The sequence below is a fragment of the Dendroctonus ponderosae genome, unplaced genomic scaffold (assembly GCF_020466585.1).
Source record: "Dendroctonus ponderosae isolate FM_Combo_2020 unplaced genomic scaffold, Dpon_F_20191213v2 Dpon_F_20191213_5, whole genome shotgun sequence".
Classification (NCBI taxonomy): Eukaryota; Metazoa; Arthropoda; class Insecta; order Coleoptera; family Curculionidae; genus Dendroctonus; species Dendroctonus ponderosae.
This window is the reverse complement of record NW_026018715.1, coordinates 9,767,188-9,783,603: the sequence shown is the minus strand read 5'-3', so window position 1 is coordinate 9,783,603 and position 16,416 is coordinate 9,767,188. Positions and strand designations below refer to the sequence as shown.

The window sequence follows — 16,416 nt, the reverse complement described above, 5'->3', positions numbered from 1 at the left end:
AGCATCAAGATTTTAAATATTCCACTCAGTGAATTGAGAAATTAGGCTATTTTGTTGCATTTTAAAGTAGTTTATTGTTGATGCAATCCCTTAACTAACTTATCAAATGTATAAATTATCACAGCCGAGATTATACAAAAATATATAATTTCCTACTACAAACTCGAGGTATTTTCTTATAACGGAGCAAAAAAAAAATGAAACTTTCGCGTAGGTACCCAAGACAAGCATCTGCTTGAAACACGCAGTACAATAAAAGCAACGCACTGATTTTTCAACAATCAAAAACCTCTACTACTTAAACAAACATCTGACCCTGTACAGCTGGAGGTAAATTGCCCTTCACTAGCAATTCAGGCAAAATAAACCCTGTTTTCTCCCTCACTCACTACTCAGAGCGATCAGTTGTACTCACACATATGCCCACATCCAGTCGGGCACACTCTTTTCTGAGCCAGCCACTGCTTCATATGGACGATGTGGCCCCCATGAGAGCAGCCCTGGCACCAAACGTAAAGCCCTTAAATAAAAAAACGATGATTTAAAAATAGCGCTTCCAACGCAAAGTTTCTTTTAGTATGGCTGTAAAATGTGGGATTTTACAAATGTGGCTAAGTTATTAAACCGTTTGTTCTTCTCTAATAAAAATATGTTCATAAAAATACAACACCAATAAATTAAAATATTTAAGCAAGAAATTTGGAGTTTTTTCCCGTGACCGTTGGTTGAACAATGCTCGTCCATAAGTATAATTTTCAATCTTTTTGTAACAGTTTGAATCCTTCTCTTCATTCAACTTTATCAATTCAAGTAACTTCTCGTGTCTTACTGAATTCAACTCATTCGACGCACAAATTTATGTGAACAAAAGTGAAAAACGTAAATTTGCGCCGTAAATAATTTCGTCGAATTTAAAATTGAACATTTAACGCACAAATATACGCTTGAGGCAAAACGCGCACTTGTAACTGTTTAGCTTTGGACGCGACATGCTCATTCCCGCTTAAACAAGAACAAGATTGTTCAATTCAAAGACCTCTTTCTGTGCTAAATCATCATAATCGCCTACAAATATATAACAGAATGTAAAGGCTGTATTTACCTCTCACAACCTGATGGCAAATGCTGCACAAGCCATATTCCGGCGTGTGGCAGCGATCGCACAACCAGCCAACTCTTTGCAAAGGTTTCGTGCACTTTCCACAATTCGTGTGCATCGTTGTGCTTTGCTGATTCAGCTGGCTGACGTTGGGCAACCAAGACAGTTTGATCACCTGGTTCGTGATGTTCCACAGCTTGTACCTGCTTAAGCGTTCGATGTATCCGAGCAGCCAGTGCTCTTGAAGAGTTTCGCTCAACCCTAGAAAAATGACAAATTCTTTCAATCACCCATCGCCCGAAAGAGTAATCAATAATACCTGTTAAATATTTGCGACTCTCTCCCAGCACTATTAAGATAGAAGCTACAGTTTGTACATCGCCTAGAGAGGCGTAATGGTGCAAAGTCTCTATAACAATGGAACTGGGATCCCAGCAAGGCTTTCTGCACGGTTTAATGTTGGCGAGCATTCCAGGCAGCTGATCGTCCACCTATAAGGGCAAACTTTAGAAATTAAGTCACTAAAAAAAACTAAACCTGCCTGTATTGTATGACTGTCTTCACGGTAGCTCAGTGACTGATGATGGTCGGGAAATTGCTCCGGCGGTGGAGACCTATCAAGAATCTTATGCCGAATCGGGAAAGCCTCGGTTGGCAAAGTCCAATCTAAACCGAGAATTTTTATTGAAAAATTAATAGAAAATTAATGAAGATTGCGCAATCAAAGCTCACCGATTTGTTCTGGTGTAACTGGATTGAGCCGAAACCCATACTGATAATAGTCCAGAAACACTGGCGCCCCTTCCAGCTCCACATCCAGCTCGTTCTCGCCAAAAAAAAAGTCGCCTTTAGGCAAACACCCATTCCGAACGTTTAAGTAGTTAGGAAACGCATTGTCCACTTGATCTTCGTTTTCCGTCTCCTCATCTCCTCCGCTAAATTGGGCTGCTGGCGTTTCTCCACCTAGATAAACGACGTTGGTGAGATAATTTTAAATACTTCATACGAATGAACGATTCTAGTACCTTTCGATTTTTGATCATCAGTGTTTTCAGCAGAACAAGCCCCATCTTCATGCTTATTTGCGTTCAAGCTCATAGAACTTGGCGCAAATTCTTCGGCATACATAATTTTGATGATATTCCAACTCACTGATACATCGTTCTTGCCCAATTCCATTGCCACTGTCGCATTTCGTTCACATAGTTCAGATACACTTCTTCCATGCAATAAATAATTATTGGCAAGCTCTGGAAAGGAACGCAACATTGCAAATTATTTGCATTACAAATTAGTAAAAGGACTCACTCAAAAACACTGATGATTCCTGTTGTTCGACGTTATTTGGGTTAAAATTATAAGTATGACTAGCTGCTTGATGGAACGTATCTACGGCTTGTGAGGTGGAAATTTTCCGCATTAACCCCACAGCTTTACTGAGCGAATTCTGGTTGCTGCTACTTGGGGTGATACTAGCGATGTTCATTTTCCTGCAACACACAACTTCTCCTTTCGCATTCAAACTAATGCCCTGCGGGTTTGCCTTGTTTGCCGGCTTTTGGGCGTCATTGAACGAGTGATGAAACAAAGTGTTGTCCTACAACAGCGACTTTTGAAATATTTTTTTTAATCAAAGAAAGCTCTTACTCTTCCGCTGCTTAAGAATATATTCGGATCTCCTCTCCATGCTACTCCACTGGCAATATCTCTGTGTTCATTGAAGGATGCAAAAGGAATGTAAGGCCTTCGGACATCCCAAATATTTATACTACAGTCGATGACCAGGGCACAACTGGCTATTTGGTACTTGTACTGAGGCCTCCATTTCACGAAGCCTATTGAGGCTATCGTGTGAATTGTATACTCTAAAGTCGGCTTGCTAGTGAGATCCCAGACCTAAATTTTGACCATTTAGTGCTTCGTTATAATTACGACACGAAACTTGCCTTGATGGTTTTATCCCGGCTAGCTGTGGCAAGCCAGGTGGATTCTGGATGCCAATCACAAGCAAACACAGGCCCACTGTGAGCAGTAAATTGTATTTGCAATTTGTCCGGTTTCCGGACATCCCATATTTGAACGTTGCCGTTTTCCGATACAGCCGAAAATGTGTAGGAGTTGTGTGGACTGAATTGGACGTCTCTCACGCTTTCAGTGTTACTAAAATGTTATCAAGACAGATAAGCATTAGCTGTTCTAAACAATAAAGTTATAGTGAGATTCATCTCACACACACCTATAAAAAACGGAGACGGCATTTTTCACTCGCACATCAAAATATCTCATTGTTCCATCCTGGGAGCCGGAGATGAGTTTGAAAGGATCAGTGGCATGGAAATTCACTTTGTTCACTGTTCTTTTGTGATCCTGATAATCTTGTTCTTGCATGGCTCTACCCATTTTTGTGAGATTCCAAACACAAACGTGCCCATTTGTAGCCGCGGTTGCGACATAATGATCTAAATAAAATGTTTAAGACTTTTGTTACAAATTTTACTAAAAAATTTAATTCTTTATAAAAAGTCCTGCACGGTCTGAAATGAAAAATTCAACCGCCAAACATCTTTCGTTCGATGGTTTTCTGCGGTTTTCAAACAATATGAATTTGGTTCAAGAACCAAGTGGTAAATAAGTTAAAGGTTTTCAAAATTGAGGAACCAGTAGAAGCAGAGTAGTACAAAAAGAAGACCGAGTAAGAAGAATAACTGAGTATACTACAAAATTGAAATTAGTTTCCAAAAAGTATGTAGAAATGCATTATAAAATACATATTTCTATTAGTTTGTTATTAAGATTCACATTGAATTTTTTGGCGAAAACGAATAAGTTGCAGGTTTTAAACAGAAAGGTAATGAATAATCGCTTACCATCACTTAAGCTCCAAGCGACATCATTGCAGGAAAAATTCAAATTGAGGTGTTTTAGTGTCCTCAAATTGCAAATTTCTCGAAATCTGTCATCCTCTATTTGGTACACTTTGAAGACTGAAATTAACGAAAAACTTGCATAATAAAACACAAATATATACAATTAAATGTTAACTAAGATCCAAAAATATGTGCGTAAATTGAGCATACAGGAATTACACGAACGTTTATGAAGGAGGATTTCAACCTTTTGGTTATTTTGTCTAAATTCTTAGTTCAAAAAGAAGGAAATACGAACACTTTACATTTCACTCTGTAAATGTGTTATTTACATTTTATACAAGTTTTCAATCAAGGGCCATCAACAGGCAACTTGAGGAATATTCGCAATTAGGACACTAACCAGTGTAGATGGTCTAGTCTAAGTTAAAAACCACAACCACGGACCGAAAGCTTCATTCATCGGCCATAATTAAGAATTTCTAGTAAAGTTCGAAAACTTGAGTACAATTTCCAATTATGACTCTAAACAGTGTACCTACCTATAGAAAAAAATAGCGCAATATTTGGTTAACTGGCAAGATTTGCAAAGGAAAGAGCACACTTTTCTACACAGCCCCTGAAAGTTTCGCACGCGGGCCATCATCAGGAATTTCTAGAAAAATTCACAAACTTGACGAAGATTTGCAATTGGGGTTCTGATCGTGTACATCATCTAAGTTGCAAGATGAAGCTGAGTGAACTAAGAGATACGCGAATGGCAACTTTTGTATAAGCAAGGGGACACTTTATTATAAAAGACCTGAATCTCTCAAAAGTTGGAAATTTTCCGTCTATTTTACAAAGTTAAGGGGCTGCTTGTAGTTAAGCGACTGGTAGGTACTTGACTTGAGTTAGGTTGTTATCAAAATTGGCGCAGATAAAATATTGACTATGTTTGCATATAGGTAAAATACAAATTTTCTGATGTAGCAAAGGAAAGTCCTCAGATAGATGCAGGAATGTTATTCTTCCATTCGCAGTGAAAGCCATTAATCCAAGTGAAAGAAAGAGTAAAAAAACATAATCTTGCAGCTGGAACAACAACTAACTATGCAACGAAATTAGCATTATATATGGATATAATGGAGACAGCCCACAAGTGGATACGATCGCAATAATTATTGATTTGACCCAAAAATGAGAGTGGTTAATTTAGCTAAAATTTTAAAATCGACTCTGAGTTAAAATAAATCTCAAACTCAGAGTTATCCATGTAAATCCATGTAAATGCCAGTATAGAGTTGAATAAACAATAAATATGAGTGCTGACAATTTACGGTTACAGCCAGATTAACAAAAATATACAAAAAATAAACATACAAACAAACTTACCATTTCTTCCCCCAATCACCACCTGGGTGTTATCCTTATTTAAAGCTAAAGCATTAACAGGCCCGTCTTGAACGACCGAAAAAGTGCTCATTTTATGTAGGGCTTTTTAAACAGCAATAAATAATAATAACACAATTTCATAAATTAAGACGTATTATTTACTGTCAAGCCTCAAGAATTTGAGGTTCAAATCGCAGAGAAATTGACAGAAAAAACGTCTAAACAGGGATGTTTTTGATTGTTTGAGGTTATTTTTTGTGAGTTGTTGTTTACTTTAGGAAATTTGAATAAAATCCTCCTCTATCTAATGTGATTTGTGCGACAAAAGTTCGAGTATTGCAAATAATTGCGGTCATGACTTCCAAGCTGGAGGTTTTATGGAGCCCCATTCGAGATCGGTTTATTATTTGGGGGGGCGACACTATTACGTCCCATCAGCTAGTACCGAAGAAAGAAGGGGGCCCAACCGTTGGCAGTAAGCGTTCATGAGCTCAAATAGTTTATTCGAGAAACTTGCCGATGTTTTCCAGGTTACAATGTCTCTAAAACGCACACCACTGAATTGATTTGCACTGCCAACAATCAGCATCAAGTTAAATGTCTGGACATTTACCCCCTTTCTCAGGGGGATGAAATTGTGGCCCTGGGTGGCAGCGGGGGTAAAATTACAGTTACCTATATGGCAAAACTGGCTTCAGAAGGAAGCGGCCTGCCGAAGAAAGAGTTCAGTAAGTGACTGGCAATGTTCAAACAATTCAGTTTAAAAGTTGGCTTTGCTTCTAGATGCAAAATGCCCCAGGCCTTGCACTTCAGTTCACTTCAACCCAGTTGATTGCCAGTTGGTGGCTGTGGGGCTGGAAAAGTACAAGCCGGACAACTCTATAATGATCTTCGACATCACCCAAGTATGCGCTAAAAGGGACCCCATAGTTGGCTTTATGGGCTCTAATGGGGTGGCCGAAAGCACCAAACCAGTATGGGAATTTGGGATGTCCGAGCATTGCCAGAATCTCTCCTGGTTTCACAACAACAGCAAAATTCTAGCCACTGGCATGAACATGAAGTTCATCCGCCTGTATGATATCCGCGGTTAATATTCACTGCCATTTGGGTTGAATTGGGGGCTAATTCAGTGCTTCTTAGATTTGAACCGGGTGGTCAGTTCAACGGTCACAAAGGCGGCTTTAGGCGTGTGCACTAATCCGAAAGATGACAAATATTTGGCCTCATACTTCGAAAATCAAATTTACGTTTGGGATACTCGGAACATTGAAAAACCCATTCAGATCTTGCCGCAGGCCAAACCAGTCCTCAAAGTGGGATGGTGTCCTACTAAGTACTTAACTAAACACCGGGTTTTTATACCGATCAATTAACAATAACATTTTAATTTTTGCCCACAGAAGTAATCTGCTAACAACGTTGCAAAGAGACAATGGCTATGTAAGTCTCTACGATATTCAATATCCAACTATCGGAAATGAGGATGTTGAGCCAACTGTTATGGAGCGAACTATTAATTTAAAGTCCACATATCCTCTGGCTTCTTTCAGTTGGCATCCCCATGATGAAAACCGAATAATGACCTGCAGTGGTTCGAATGCTTTAGGCAAAAGTAGGTGGAATATACACGGTGTTAGTAAATAAGTGCGGCAAATTTTATGGGGTGATTCTGCATGGAAAAATAATGTATGTCCGCAAATTATTCTTTTTCCGCGCGATGCCACCCTGTATATGCGCTAAATCTTTTGCTGATCCTCCAATAAGTAACTATTGTATATGCACTTTACTGGACTTAATGGAATTTCAGTTGAATTACGGGATCATTCAGTCTATGATAGAATAACTCTGAATTTAACGCCGTACTTTCAACTGATCTGGTCCCATGGGAAGAAGACCCTAAAGTGTCTCGACGTTAAACATATATCCGGATGTGGTGATATTTCCACGAAGATACAACGGCGTGCCAAGGCACAGTATGGACTGGATGTACTTTTCCCATGGCCTCTTATCCATTAAATTTCTATATGCCCACTTTTTTAGGATGATTTATATAAAAACGCCGAAATGGTGAAGGAAGACGAAGTCTTGGCCAATGTCTGGCACTGGTTGCATTTGAGTGCCAAACTGGTTGAAGATGGCAAAGTAACGGGCCCAACGCTAAACACCAGTTTCAAACACCCGGGTGTTCTCTCTGTTATTAATAACGATCACGACAACTTCTCGTCTGAAGCCATTACAGTTTCATGGACCGATTTGGGCCACGTGAATTGCAGAGGATCGGTGAAATTCTACGTGTAAGCCACGAACAAACAACTTTCCAGCCAAATTAAACAAAACATATTTTTTAGGCGAACAGACCGCAGTATGGCCCTACTATTGTGCTCCTGGCCATCCAACAACGACATTTCCAGTATCACCACCATAGTCGAATACCTGGAAAAAGAAGGAGCTTATTCCAGGGCTGCGGCAATGGCAGTTTTCAATCTTCAGGTTCCTCTGGCAATTGAAGTGCTGAATCGAGCACCAGTTGAGGCAGGGCTAAGTTACGTAGGCATCGCGCTTGCAGGATTTTCCAACGAAGAGGACAGCAATTGGAGGAAATTTTGCGCTACTGCATTAAAAAAAATTGCTGACCCATATTTGAAAGCGTTGTTCAGCTTCCTGCTTTCGGAGAATCATAATTACGATTGCGTTTTGGTATGTTGTAGCTCTTGGATTTAATAAAATATATTTATGCCACAAGTAAATTGCAGAAGGATACCAAAATTGCTGTGGACGATCGAGTAGGTTTTGCATTGGTGTTCCTATCCGATCACAAGCTGGCGGATTATTTAAACAAATTAAGCGCCGAGTTATGCGACAAAGGCAACCTGGATGGTCTGCTATTAACAGGCAACAGTCCCAAAGGCTTAAAACTGCTGCAAAATTACTTGGACGATACAGCAGACATTCAGTCGACCACCCTCATCGGAGTGAGGGCGTTCCCGCAGGAGTTGGATTCGCCGAATGTGAAAAACTGGATTGAAAAGTAACCGAATACTTGGAAGTTTTCCTAGCGACTTGAGTTGGCTTTTTTAGCTACCAGGAGTTACTAAATCAATGGAAGTATTGGTTTGAAAGGGCCGAATTCGATCTGATGTTGGTCAAGTATAAGAATGAAAGGCCCACGCCGCAAGTGTACATGTCGTGTACCTATTGCGGGAAAAACATCTCTGCCCATTTGAGGACGCTGAAAAACCAGCAATTTTCGCGGATAAACGTGGCAGGATCATCCAATAAGGTTTCACAGTTAAATCCACGACTTTCGAAGTCTAAAGCAGGTTTTTCCTCAGTTAACTGGATGCCCTCATTGCCGGAAGCCGTTGCCGAGATGCATTATTTGCCTAATGACAATGGGAACGTGTATTGCCGAAATTAAGGGAATTAAACCGCAGTCATTCGACAACTGGTTCACTTGGTGCCAAAGTTGCAGGCATGGAGGACATTCGCGACACTTGACGAATTGGTTTATGTACGTACTTTGAAGGCATTTGAACTGGAGATTTATTAGCTTCGCTTTCAGGGAACATCTAGAGTGTCCGATGGTGGGATGCTCTTGTAAATGCTACTCTCTAGACTATTCCACTTTGGCCAATTGAAACGTTCCTTTGTACAGTTTGTGATGAATAAACATAGATTTTTCAAGCGCTTTTTTTAGTCAGGGACAAATAAAACCATCAACGTGAATAAATTTATATAATTCTGCAATACCGGTACAAAGTACAATATGGAAAAGTTACAAAAATTATGCCCTGTCTTCACATTAAAAATTAGTGGACAAACAACTAAACCTAAAACACGTTTTTTGAACAATTCTAGTGATGTACTTATGAATAGTTTAAAGTTCTGTGGTACGTCTAGAGGTATGCTGATTACGAATTTCACATTAAAAGCACTGCTTGTTAGAGGATGCGCGCTGCGTACTTACACTTTCCTTCGAGAATATAGACGTCGATATAGCAGAATGAGGCATAGGCAGAGAAAAATAATTACCTTTATGAGCCTTCAAGGAATGATTGCTCCAAATTATTTATTAGTTATTTCAGAGCCGTAAACACGCACTAAACCAAAATTAGATGAACAGTTCTTGTTAATATTAATACGTCCTTTTTGATGGTATTACTATCACGACGTAATTTAATGTTGAAGGTAAACAAAAATAATAAATATTAAAACCTAACATCCTAACACAAGACGAGTTCAGTTTTAATTTTCCCATCGATTTCCAAGCCCAAGAAGACCCTTGAGCAGGTTAAATGCACGAATACTTAACATAACTGAATGCAAATGCAACAACGAAAGCCCAGCTCTCTAAAGGATTGTACATTTCAATTTCTTTTTCTTGTTCTTGTCTTTCCCTCTGCCGTTACTCGTTTTGTTTTCGTCCTTCTTCCTTGCTCTGATTTCTCGCATCAAATCATAAAATACCTTCAAATAATCATATTTTACTATCATATGCAGTGATATCAAAGTAAATAGCACATTTAAAAAAGTACAATTGATTAAAACAGCTTTATCGAAATACAGTTGACAAAGATTATTTCCAGCGTTTCTGGTATATTTCAGAAATTGCCGTTTTGTTTAGAAAACATTCAAAACCGGTCTTTAAAACACCGTATATTTTTTCAAACATGAGATTTTCATTCATCTTAAAACGCTGTTTATCTAAGAGCACGTTTTCCCTATCAAACTGTGTTTGGAAATCGCAATTTCCCGCAGTGGCGTAGAAGTTAGGGACAAACAAGTTCCAATCACTACGCATAATCTACGCTATTAACAGATGAAAAATATGTGAATTAACCCACACAAAGTAGCAAAATATGTACATAAGTTCAATTGCTGATCTCGCCACCGGGGAAAAGCGCAAAACCCGATCTCGAAGATATGCACTGCATGACGACTTGAGTTTGAGTCACACTTTACAATAAGATTTATTATGGAAATGTATAACGTCCGTAAGAATCTGTGGAAAACTTACCTTGTCCACATGATCCCGAGTTTTTGCAGATGTTTCCACATATGGTACGCCCCATTTGTTGGCTCGATCTTGTGCTTCCTGAAAGGTGACCTTTCGCTTTTCATTCAGATCAGATTTGTTGCCGACAAGCAAAAAGGGGATGTTTTCGTCGTTTTTCACACGCAGAATTTGTTCCCTAAAATATTAATTGCAAAAAAGATTAAGCCTTCGCCACAACGTCTACGTTCTCAGTTTATTAAGAAGTTGGTGTGGAGAGTGTGGAATAGTTCGGGGACACGGCATTGGTTAAAACGCAAAATATATTTCTTATTTGGCGCTCTTATAATTAAGACTTGTGTATAATAGAAGCGACAATGTGAAAATTTTGGGGGCCCTCGAAGTGAAAGCACCCCAAATCTACGAAACGGTTCGAGATAGCCCTTTAGCGTTTAGGACCTTTTCGATAGCCCATCTCGAGATCTATCTTTTACTATTATAGTTTCTTCAGAAATTATCAATCCCTAAAGAAACCCAAGCGAAAATGTAAACATTTTGCGGACCTTCATAGTTAAGACCCCGTATCTACGAAACGGTCCGAGATAGCCCTTTAGTGTTTAGGACCTTTTCGATAGCCCGTCTCGAGATCTATCTTTCACTATTATAGTTTCTTCAGAAATTACCAATCCCTAAAGAAATACAAGCGAAAATGTAAAAAATTTGTGGACCTTCATAGTTATGACCCCGTATCTACGAAACGGTTCGAGATAGCCCTTTAGTGTTTAGGACCTTTTCGATAGCCCGTCTCGAGATCTATCTTTTACTATTATATTTTCTTCATAAATTACTAATCCCCAAAGAAACCCAAGCGAAATATAAACATTTTGCGGACATTCATAGTTAAGACCCTGTATCTACGAAACGGTCCGAGATAGCCCTTTAGTGTTTAGGACCTTTCCGATAGCCCGTCTCGAGATCTATCTTTTACTATTATAGTTTCTTCAGAAATTACTAATCCCTAAAGAAACCCAAGCGAAATATAAACATTTTGCGGACCTTCATAGTTAAGACCCCGTATCTACGAAACGGTGCGAGATAGCCCTTTAGTGTTTAGGACCTTTTCGATAGCCCGTCCCGAGATCTATCTTTTACTATTATAGTTTCTTCAGAAATTACCAATCCCTAAAGAAATACAAGCGAAAATGTAAAAAATTTGCGGACCTTCATAGTTAAGACCCCGTATCTACGAAAAGGTTCGAGATAGCCCTTTAGTGGTTGGACCTTTTCGATAGCCCGTCTCGAGATCTATCTTTTACTATTATAGTTTCTTCAGAAATTACCAATCCCTAAAGAAACCCAAGCGAAAATGTAAAAATTTTGCGGACCTTCATAGTTAAGACCCCGTATCTACGAAACGGTTCGAGATAGCCCTTTAGTGTTTAGGACCTTTTCGATAGCCCGTCTCGAGATCTATCTTTTACTATTCTAGTTTCTTCAGAAATTTCCAATTCCTAAAGAAATACAAGCAAAAAAGTAAAAAAATTCCGATCTCTAAACAAATAATAGTTTAATTAAATTAATTATTTGAAATAAATAAACTTGATACTGAAACGTTCGAGGCAAATCAACGATCAAAGTAAGATTTCCTACATGCCAATGATTGAAAATCCGCGCCTATAAGCGGAATTAACTAGGATTTCATTATCTCGATAGACGATAGATATGTCATACCTACTTAAAAATGCTCTGTAAATAACGTTCGAAAAACGTCTGGAGCTTAACAGGCATTTATTTCCATGTAAAAAACCGTAATAAACAGGACAAACCTGAACTCTTGCGTAGCCTGAAAGCTTTCATCTTCTGTAATGGAAAAAATGCACAGAAATCCTTCGCCACTCCTAAAATAGTTGTCCCTGATCGCTGCATAGTCCTCCTGGCCGGCCGTGTCCAGAATATCAATCTGGACTTCTTCCCCATCCAGCAGAATCTTTTTCCTGTAGGAATCCGCCTTTGTGGGCTCGTAGTCTTCGACGAATTCATCGTACATGAACTGAAGAGTGAGTGCAGACTTTCCCACACCTCCACTCCCGACCATAATCACCTTGTGAAGGGCCGGTTGAACAGTTGGTTTCTTCGACATATTCTACAAGGAATTAAGGGTTTTTAAAGGCTTTTGCTCAGCTAATAACCCGTGTCAGTGACCTTTTCCATACAAAACACTTATGCACTAACCTGTGTGAATCACGCAATTGCCAAGGTTTAAACGGATTTAATGCCACCTATTTATAAGTTTATAGAAGCAAAACACATGAACATACAATGTGCATTAATTGTGTTTTTCTATGTTTATCCAAGCAACACAAAACTCTGATTCATAGTAGGAAAACTCAACAAATTATTCACTCACTTCTAAGAAAATAACTCTACAGGCTTACAGAGTTGTCAGCTTGCTGATGCAATTTTACCATGCCTGGGTTTCTCTCGTTAAAATAATTAATCCGGTAATAGGTTTTAGCTGCCTCGTATACTTTACATATTAATATTTTATATGCATAAATGAGTATGAAAATGAAATTTTCTGTGATCAGTTTGATTGAAATTATTTTTTTCAAATTCTGGGTTTTGCGGTTTTTCGAGGCGTTGATGTGGAATGAATGAGTATTAAACTTAAAGATGGATTTTTTACGAATGATTCAATTTAAATGCAGTTGTTTAAAACATTAGCTCAAGTGAGACATTTAGTTTCCTAAGGGAACCATTCAAAAAACTACCAAATTTTGCGAATTTCAAAGTTTTGGTTTTCTCTTGAAAATACGGCACCATTTTGATCAAAGTGCGTTATTGCTTTCAAAAAATATATAAATAGAATAAAAATAGACAAAGCGATGCTTGTTTTTAATTTGTTTGCTTGATGTATGTTGGTGTAAACCTACTCACTTTCTTATTGATTTCAGGGACTTGGCAATAACGCTAACATTTGTCAACGGTGACATTTCGTAGTTAGAATGAGAAATCAGCTGATTGTCATCCATGAACGATGGCGTTGTTAAACAAGACAACTTAAAACAATATTCACTTGTTCCTGAGTGTTAAATCAAGAATAGAGTTTGGAATGCTCAGGTTCGTATGCTGCATTATTTGTGCTGTTAAGTTGCAAAGTGATCTGAGTAACCCACATGTGGAAAGTCAGCCTGGAATGCATGTAGGGCTTCTTCACAAGCACTGTTCCAGATAAGAAAATCTAGATTTGAGCAGAATTGGCAATGGGAATCTATATTGAAACCTTACTGCTTGATTTACAACTGCTGTTCACAAGTATTTCTTTGGGTTGAATAGTTGGACCTCAGGGTTTAAAGTGTCTACTACAGAGTTGGTTGAAGTGTTCGCTTTCTTGCTGTTTTTGGCCAAAAATCGCATTTTACATGTGTGTTTGTCGAGCTCAATAGATATTTTGCACCGTAAGAAGCCCTTCAATGTCCATATACGAAATATTTGCAGAATACAGAATATATATTCGGGTAAAGGTTGAACCCTGACAAAAAACATTGAAAATGAAGCACATTCGTTGGAATCCGTCTTGCTTGCTAAGAAATTGGTATAGAAATTACATTATATAGTAAGGAAGCTCGTTTGGACTTAAAGGGACAGTTGACATGTGTTTTTGTTTTTCTATATGCATGGCTTTCTATCCGACAAGCTCTTTGATATGGGTATAAGCAAGTTATCGAGGTTAAAGTTTGCGGTTGCTTAAAAACAGCAAGAAATGCCTCACAATTTTCAATTATTTTGAATCGACTTACGGGGTCAAACGCGCTTTTCAGTGAGCTTGTTGCATTTTTATTTGTCCTTAAAATGAAAGTGGTAGAAACTTTCCACAAGTTCAAAAGATACATTACAATTCGTTAACGAAGATTATTTAGATCATTTAATGCAAGCGAATAATAAAAATCGTTATTTATTGAGTAAACGAATTGTTTCTGATAATTGCATTTTAACAGTGCTTTTCGCGTCGAGTTAATCTTCGCAGGATTCGAGAAACCGTCCACTTTTCGCATAGACAACGATTAACTGCTTTCTCCGCAGGAATCTGTAGCAGACTTTTGAACCAGCGTGTTTTTATTACAAAAATTTCCATATTCCCTACTTATTGCTAGAACCGAAATCCACTCGCTAGTCAGTTTTTACTGTAAAATTTATTGTAGACACTGTTAATGTCCAAAAAACGCCTATCAAGCTCAGTTAATTTTCAGAAGCACTGATTCCCTAGACATTTGCTATTCGAGCAACATCACGGCAAACTAACGCTTCTTCCATATAATGAGAGTCATGACGAAACCACCATCAGACAATTTACCCACTGTTAAGCTAGTAGTGGTGGGCGATGGTGGCGTGGGCAAAAGCGCCATCACTATCCAGTTCTTCCAGAAACTTTTCGTTACCGATTACGATCCAACGATCGAGGACAGTTACATGCAACATGTCGAGGTCGATGGGCAATGGTGCATGTTGGATGGTAAAATGCGCAAATATTTTCGGACTTCACATTCACTGTCCATTTGTATCGTTTCAGTGCTGGACACTGCTGGGCAGGAAGAGTTCAGTGCCATGCGGGAACAATACATGCGAAAAGGCGATGGGTTTCTGCTGGTTTATTCGGTGACTGATAAAAACAGCTATCAGAACATTAAGAATTTTAACACGCAAATTTTACGAGTCAAAGATAGGTAGATAGCCGTAGATTTAATAGTGAAGAGATGGTGCATTGTTGGGTGTTTTTCAGAGACACATATCCAATGCTTCTCGTTGCCAATAAAGTGGATTTGGTGCATTTGCGAAAAGTCACTGAGGAACAGGGACGGGATCTCGCTCACAAACTAGAAATCCCTTATATCGAAACCAGCGCTAAAGATCCACCTTTGAATATCGATGCCACTTTTCATGAGGTTTGTTGCAGTCGAAATGTGCAAATGAAAATTCCCCACATTGTTTTCGTTGTTTTTCTAGGTGGTGCGCCTAATTCGAAGTCAGCCCCAGCAGGACAACGACAAACGACAAAAGAACAAGATTCAAGGGTGCGCCAAGTGTTCCATTATATGAGTGTTGATAATCTGTATTTATATCGCTTTAATTACTTGTAAGCCTAAGAATATGACATAAGCGAATGTGTTCAATGTTGTTGCCAGGATTGGTCCTAATTGTTAGCTTTTATTTCCCGGCCAGGAAATGGGGCAAACATTTTTTTAACCGGGATATTCAACTGTGGCTATTCTCCTTCCGTGTTACTCAATTTGCAATATTTGATGTTAGTCTTCCTAGTCCACTGTTTGTCTTTGTACATCGAACTAAATATAATAGGGCATTCATTATCTTCCGTCTGCTCTTACCGAGCTAATAATTGAGAGCAAAGAAGTGCGTCATTTTCTGGCTACCTATGGTTGTAAGAATTTTTTTGATTATCTACCTATTTCATAGGTATGAAGAACCCAACTGGCAGAAAGTGTAGATGATAATTACATTTAATATTCAATGCAGCGAACCTAAGAACCAGATCTGCAAGGCATTTGCTTCAAATCGAGAGTGAACTTTAGTTGTGATATTTATTGTTTTTAAGTATTGTATTAGTCTGGCTCTTAGATTTCCTATGATATAAATATTATAATCATAAATGGAACATCAGTTTTATTTAAATAGGAAACGCTCTCTAGCTTGAACCTTTGGATTTATTGTATTTTACATACGCATATTAACCGGACTGAATTATCGTTATTGGAGAGCAGACAAAGGAAATTGTTCTTATGAACGCAAATTCTTTTACTTTTGCCAAAGTGTCAGCCTAATTTATTAATTAATAGGCCTAATTTTAGACTAGTAATTTGTTGTATTTATCTGTAATAGTTTGCTTGTTTAGTTATTCAGGTCAAAAGCGCTCAATTTAATTTTTGTACTGGATTTAAATGTTAATTAAATATATGTATGACTTTCATTTACGGATTTTATTTCATCCCTCCTTAATAAATAAGTCATTTCTAGAAATTCTCATTTATTTCTCTATTTAATAACACAATGGTTCGTTTCCTCGT

The 16,416-nt window shown here is 38.4% G+C and overlaps 4 protein-coding genes across 7 annotated transcripts; 2 read left to right on the top strand and 2 right to left on the bottom strand.

Moving 5' to 3' along the window:
• Positions 1 to 54: 54 nt before the first annotated feature.
• On the bottom strand, positions 55 to 5,516 carry LOC109535125 (GATOR complex protein WDR24). 2 transcript variants are annotated; one of them, XM_019900952.2, is made up of 12 exons: positions 5,341 to 5,516; positions 3,967 to 4,083; positions 3,336 to 3,558; positions 3,046 to 3,259; positions 2,747 to 2,995; positions 2,408 to 2,696; positions 2,125 to 2,349; positions 1,832 to 2,062; positions 1,641 to 1,765; positions 1,419 to 1,590; positions 1,103 to 1,360; positions 55 to 520 (listed from the first exon to the last, which is right to left on the bottom strand). In XM_019900952.2, exons 1-12 carry the CDS (start codon positions 5,429 to 5,431, stop codon positions 402 to 404), a joined length of 2,313 nt encoding a protein of 770 aa, XP_019756511.2. In that variant the 5' UTR covers positions 5,432 to 5,516; the 3' UTR covers positions 55 to 401. The 2 variants fall into 2 exon arrangements, with proteins under 2 accessions (XP_019756511.2, XP_048522556.1); XM_048666599.1 differs by lacking the exon at positions 5,341 to 5,516 and adding an exon at positions 4,509 to 4,572.
• A 63-nt stretch (positions 5,517 to 5,579) lies between these two features.
• On the top strand, positions 5,580 to 9,027 carry LOC109535124 (GATOR complex protein MIOS). The gene is made up of 12 exons (XM_019900951.2): positions 5,580 to 5,815; positions 5,871 to 6,068; positions 6,124 to 6,429; positions 6,484 to 6,676; positions 6,744 to 6,955; positions 7,151 to 7,329; positions 7,384 to 7,637; positions 7,692 to 8,040; positions 8,097 to 8,371; positions 8,422 to 8,623; positions 8,676 to 8,854; positions 8,906 to 9,027. The coding sequence occupies exons 1-12, from the start codon at positions 5,695 to 5,697 to the stop codon at positions 8,979 to 8,981; spliced, it is 2,544 nt and encodes an 847-aa protein (XP_019756510.1). The 5' UTR covers positions 5,580 to 5,694; the 3' UTR covers positions 8,982 to 9,027.
• A 37-nt stretch (positions 9,028 to 9,064) lies between these two features.
• LOC109535135 (ras-related protein Ral-a) lies at positions 9,065 to 12,809 on the bottom strand. 2 transcript variants are annotated; one of them, XM_019900969.2, is made up of 4 exons: positions 12,569 to 12,809; positions 12,163 to 12,479; positions 10,361 to 10,535; positions 9,065 to 9,810 (listed from the first exon to the last, which is right to left on the bottom strand). In XM_019900969.2, the coding sequence occupies exons 2-4, from the start codon at positions 12,474 to 12,476 to the stop codon at positions 9,694 to 9,696; spliced, it is 606 nt and encodes a 201-aa protein (XP_019756528.1). In that variant the 5' UTR covers positions 12,477 to 12,479; positions 12,569 to 12,809; the 3' UTR covers positions 9,065 to 9,693. The 2 variants fall into 2 exon arrangements, with proteins under 2 accessions (XP_019756528.1, XP_019756527.1); XM_019900968.2 differs by having other exon boundaries at positions 12,539 to 12,767.
• Positions 12,810 to 13,324: 515 nt separating this feature from the next.
• Positions 13,325 to 16,319, top strand: LOC109535138 (ras-related protein M-Ras). Of its 2 annotated transcripts, none has more exons than XM_019900971.2 (5): positions 13,325 to 13,456; positions 14,587 to 14,849; positions 14,907 to 15,060; positions 15,117 to 15,279; positions 15,341 to 16,319. In XM_019900971.2, the coding sequence occupies exons 2-5, from the start codon at positions 14,654 to 14,656 to the stop codon at positions 15,431 to 15,433; spliced, it is 606 nt and encodes a 201-aa protein (XP_019756530.1). In that variant the 5' UTR covers positions 13,325 to 13,456; positions 14,587 to 14,653; the 3' UTR covers positions 15,434 to 16,319. The 2 variants fall into 2 exon arrangements, with proteins under 2 accessions (XP_019756530.1, XP_019756529.1); XM_019900970.2 differs by having other exon boundaries at positions 13,327 to 13,456; positions 14,604 to 14,849.
• The last annotated feature ends 97 nt before the right edge of the window (positions 16,320 to 16,416 follow it).

Excerpts from the sequence above, each read along its gene's own strand:
- LOC109535125 (XM_019900952.2), bottom strand. The coding sequence starts at position 5,431 with ATGAGCACTTTTTCGGTCGTTCAAGACGGGCCTGTTAATGCTTTAGCT. Across the intron at positions 2,063-2,124 it reads TGATGATCAAAAATCGAAAG|GTGGAGAAACGCCAGCAGCC; the intron begins GTACTAGAATCG and ends TCGTTTATCTAG. Across the intron at positions 521-1,102 it reads TTGCCATCAGGTTGTGAGAG|GGCTTTACGTTTGGTGCCAG; the intron begins GTAAATACAGCC and ends TTTTTATTTAAG.
- LOC109535135 (XM_019900968.2), bottom strand. Across the intron at positions 10,536-12,162 it reads CAGGCTACGCAAGAGTTCAG|GGAACAAATTCTGCGTGTGA; the intron begins GTTTGTCCTGTT and ends TTAATATTTTAG. Across the intron at positions 9,811-10,360 it reads CTCGGGATCATGTGGACAAG|GTATTTTATGATTTGATGCG; the intron begins GTAAGTTTTCCA and ends GATTATTTGAAG.
- LOC109535124 (XM_019900951.2), top strand. The coding sequence starts at position 5,695 with ATGACTTCCAAGCTGGAGGTTTTATGGAGCCCCATTCGAGATCGGTTT. Across the intron at positions 5,816-5,870 it reads AGGGGGCCCAACCGTTGGCA|GTTACAATGTCTCTAAAACG; the intron begins GTAAGCGTTCAT and ends GATGTTTTCCAG. Across the intron at positions 7,330-7,383 it reads AGGCACAGTATGGACTGGAT|GATGATTTATATAAAAACGC; the intron begins GTACTTTTCCCA and ends CCACTTTTTTAG.
- LOC109535138 (XM_019900971.2), top strand. The coding sequence starts at position 14,654 with ATGAGAGTCATGACGAAACCACCATCAGACAATTTACCCACTGTTAAG. Across the intron at positions 14,850-14,906 it reads GCAATGGTGCATGTTGGATG|TGCTGGACACTGCTGGGCAG; the intron begins GTAAAATGCGCA and ends GTATCGTTTCAG. Across the intron at positions 15,061-15,116 it reads ATTTTACGAGTCAAAGATAG|AGACACATATCCAATGCTTC; the intron begins GTAGATAGCCGT and ends GGTGTTTTTCAG.